Source organism: Saprolegnia parasitica, assembly GCF_000151545.1.
Source record: "Saprolegnia parasitica CBS 223.65 unplaced genomic scaffold supercont2.517, whole genome shotgun sequence".
NCBI lineage: Eukaryota > Oomycota > Saprolegniomycetes > Saprolegniales > Saprolegniaceae > Saprolegnia > Saprolegnia parasitica.
The window spans coordinates 3,573-7,111 of record NW_012156911.1 but is presented as its reverse complement, the minus strand read 5'-3'; the positions used below and the strand labels follow the sequence as shown (position 1 = coordinate 7,111).

Sequence of the window (3,539 nt, the reverse complement as noted above, 5' to 3'; positions counted from 1 at the left end):
ATGCTTTTGCTCATGCAGCGCCTCGAGCCGAGCTGCGAAGAGCTCACGAGCGAGCTCGGAAAGCTCCAGGCGTCGTTCGACATGATGATGGACGCATGCGCGGAAATGAAGGCGGGCATGCAAGAGGTGCTCAACACGACGCCGCTCCTCGACCCGCGGGAAGAGACGGACGGGCCGGCCATGTATGCGCTCAACAGCATCGGGTCGCTCTCCAACATGGGCTGGAACAAGACCAACACGCCGTCGCCAGGTTCGTGTGGACAAGGAAGACTGGGGTTTCTTATCAATCTTATGTGTGTAGCGATCCAGTCGCACATGGCGTACATGGATCAAATGGTGACGCAAATGGGCTACCACAAGCAAAACCTCGCGGGTCTGCAGCAGATGATTGGCGAAGGCGCCGCGGCCATCGAGAAGGCCGAGACAAAGCTGCAGGTACGATGGGGTCCATCTCTTGCTTTTTCTTGACTTTCGTATATACTTGCTTAGTGCCTCGTGGATGACTTTACGTACCGCAAGCTGCAGCTGGAAGCCAAGATGAAGGCGTCGCTCGATCCGAAGGGCGTCACGCAAGCCATGCCCAATATTTATGCCGATATTGGATATATCTTTGGGGTGCTATCGATCGATCGTGAACATGTCTTATCGTTCTGATATTAGGCTGTCTACGAAGGCTTCCAGCCACCGCTGTACAACGAGAGCGTCGACAAGTGCGTGGACGATTTTTTCCACCAAGAAACCAAGCACCTCAAGGCCGTGGTTAGCCTGCTTTAGCTTTTTTCTCCTATATTCTCTATATATTGCCAGCACACGTAAGCAACCCTACCCGCTGCAGTGTATATATATTGGCCTCGTCATATAACCAGACGCGTCACGGGGTGTGTCACCGGCCGTCAATCTCGCGGACAAGGCCCTTGGCGCTAGTACCGGCGGGGACGATCATGACGGTGACGGTGCTGCTTTTACGCCGAGTGGACGGCGGAATCGCCGACGACTTGCGTTGCAGCTCGGGCGTGATCGGGGTCACGTCACCGGATTTGGACGACCCCATTTCGACCGTCGTCTTGGTCGACTTGGTCGTCGTCGTCGAGCGCTTGTTGGCTATCGATGGCTTGTTGCTTATCTTCTTGCGCTGGTTCTTGTTGCTCGCGCGGGCCTTGTTGACTATAAGCATCGATCAATCTTTCAATCTTTCAAAAGACGTAGTGCGTACAAATGGCAATGTGGGCCACAAACAAGATCTTGCGCTCGTCGTCCGAAAACGTCTGGCGCGCCTTGGCGTAGGCAAAATAGTAGATGGAAAAGACGACCCACATGCTTAGAAACGCCAAGAACGCGCGCTGGCCGTCGTTCTGGAACCCAATGATCGACACGAGGTTCAAGAGCCACACGCAGAGCGGGAAGACGGCGCCGCAGATACCGAGCGGACTCGTATACTGCCGCTCGAGGTGCGCAAACGAGAGCCGGAGGTAGATAAACCCAATGCACTGCGCAATGTAGGCGCAGAACGCACTGCAGATGCACACGGCGAAGAGCGAGTCGCCGATCGACGGCACGAAATACGTGACGAGGCACACGCCGTAGCCGACGCCGGACGTGAGAAGGAGCGCGGGGCCGTGCACGCGGTGCGGAAACCACGTGTGTAGAAAGAGGGGCGGGAGGAGCTGGGAGCCCGCGATCGCGATCGTGAGTTTGCCGTACGAATACATAAAGCCAAAGATGGTCGCAAACGTCGCGGGCAGTGACAAGAGTGTCGCGGCCGAGGCGGAAATGGAAAACATCTTAATAAACCCTAGTGGTAAGGACATGAAACTCAAAACGAAACTTTGGAAAAGAGTCGAGCGGAGTACCATTGTTGAACGGAATCGTATCGTCTTGCAGGGCCGTGTCCCCGTGCGACACGTAGGACGATGCGACGAGCACGAGAATGCCCGAGAGCAGCAGTGTCGCCATGCACGCGAGCTGGCCGTGCGGAATGACGCGCCGAGGCAACGTCGCGTCGTCGCTCGCCAAATTCAGCGACTCGATACCGACAAAAAACCACGCGGTCGTCGGGAGCACGTGGAGCACTTGGCGGGTATCGAACTCGTGGCGTTCGTCGCTGAACGCCGTCAAATCGGTCGTGTGGAAGCTAAAGCAGCCGACAACGTACACGCCGATGATCACGAGCGAGACGAACGCAAGCATCCGGTTCACGCGCCAAAAGAGTTGACCGCCCACGAGGTGGACACTCAGCGCGGCAGCGTAAATGAGCAGCCAAAGGACCGGCTGCATCGGCTCCACTGCCGGAAGCATGGTCGTGACCATCTTCCCGAGCATCAAGACCGACGCCGCGACGTACGCAATGTACTCGAGCGTTTCGCAGCACCCCATCATAAACCCGAAGTAAAACCGAGCGAGCAGCGCGCAATGCCGTAGGCGCCGCCGGCAAACGGCAGTGCGCTCGAGATCTCGGCGAGGCACGACACCATGCAGCAGTACGCGACACCCATGAGCCCCATCGCGCCGAGGTAGCTGTAAAAGCCAGCGACAAGACCCGTGTTCCATGAGAAATACTGGCCGCCGACGACGATCGTGATGCCGAGCGCCCAAATGTCGACCGTCGACGCCTCGTACCGAGGTGTGGACGGCGCCATGAAGAGTCAAGTGTGGACGACGAGATGGGCCAAAGTCGGAGGCCTAAAATTACGCACCGCGCATCAACGCCCGCCGTTGAGTGATTGCTTGTAGTAGTACAATGACAAGCTGCAAACACGGCGTTTGTTTTCTCCGAAAAGCGCACGTACGAATGACGCTCGTCCAGTAGGAACCCAGAGGAGGTAGCATTGACGTGCTAACCTTGAAACGGTCGAGATGGATGAGTCAAAATTGGGTGAGCACCGACCAGAGGTACAGTATATACCCCTGCCACCAATGCGGGGCCAACCATTGACCACCTTCAACATGCACCATAATGTCTTGGGACGCAGGAAATCGGAAGAGGTGCTTCCGTCACCACTACTACACAGGACGTGTTGTCGATCCCACACCCAACATTTCAACATTTTGAGTACGAATTGTGATGCGCATAGTCTTGCAGTGCTAACAACTGCGATCTGATGGATAGGCTCGCCCTGATTAATGGAGTAGGCTCGTCCTCGACCGGCCAACACACCAAGCAGACCCATCAAGCCGTTTTCTGGCGAGAGTACGTCCATTGAACACCCCTCAGTGTGTGCGACCTGTGGCAACTCTGACTCAATCAATCAATCAAACGTGTTCGCGTTGAAACCAAATTATCAAAAACTAACTCAAAGACTTCGCATACGTAGTGCTACGCCTGAATGCGTGGGAGTCAGCACCAGCACTTGGTCGTTGGGAGTGAGCTGCGCACGGAGAGATCCATCCCGTGGTGGACCCCACTCGCCGAGGGATTCGAGGTCGTACGCAGGCTCCTGTACTCGGACCACCCGACAGAGGAGTGCAAGCCGTCGGGTGTGTTTCAAACGAAACCGTCCGAGCCCGCATCCGAATAAAATCCGGATACCGACCGAGCGCAT

General features: G+C 56.2%; 3 protein-coding genes across 3 annotated transcripts in view; 1 reads left to right on the top strand and 2 right to left on the bottom strand.

The window, feature by feature from the left end:
* Positions 1–12: 12 nt before the first annotated feature.
* On the top strand, positions 13–774 carry SPRG_17115 (hypothetical protein; the record flags this gene model as incomplete). The annotated part of the gene is made up of 4 exons (XM_012356597.1): positions 13–250; positions 302–435; positions 490–615; positions 661–774. 4 exons carry the CDS (start codon positions 13–15, stop codon positions 772–774), a joined length of 612 nt encoding a protein of 203 aa, XP_012211987.1.
* A 109-nt stretch (positions 775–883) lies between these two features.
* SPRG_17114 (hypothetical protein) lies at positions 884–2,636 on the bottom strand (the record flags this gene model as incomplete). Its single annotated transcript, XM_012356596.1, has 4 exons — positions 884–1,164; positions 1,214–1,792; positions 1,851–2,282; positions 2,381–2,636. The coding sequence occupies 4 exons, from the start codon at positions 2,634–2,636 to the stop codon at positions 884–886; spliced, it is 1,548 nt and encodes a 515-aa protein (XP_012211986.1).
* Positions 2,637–3,334: 698 nt separating this feature from the next.
* SPRG_21868 (hypothetical protein) overlaps positions 3,335–3,539 on the bottom strand; it is a gene marked incomplete at both ends in the record, with an annotated part of 2,521 nt that continues 2,316 nt past the window's right edge. The window contains one exon of the mRNA XM_012356595.1: positions 3,335–3,365. Within this exon, the coding sequence (XP_012211985.1) occupies positions 3,335–3,365 (31 nt within the window). The remainder of the gene's footprint in view (positions 3,366–3,539) is intronic.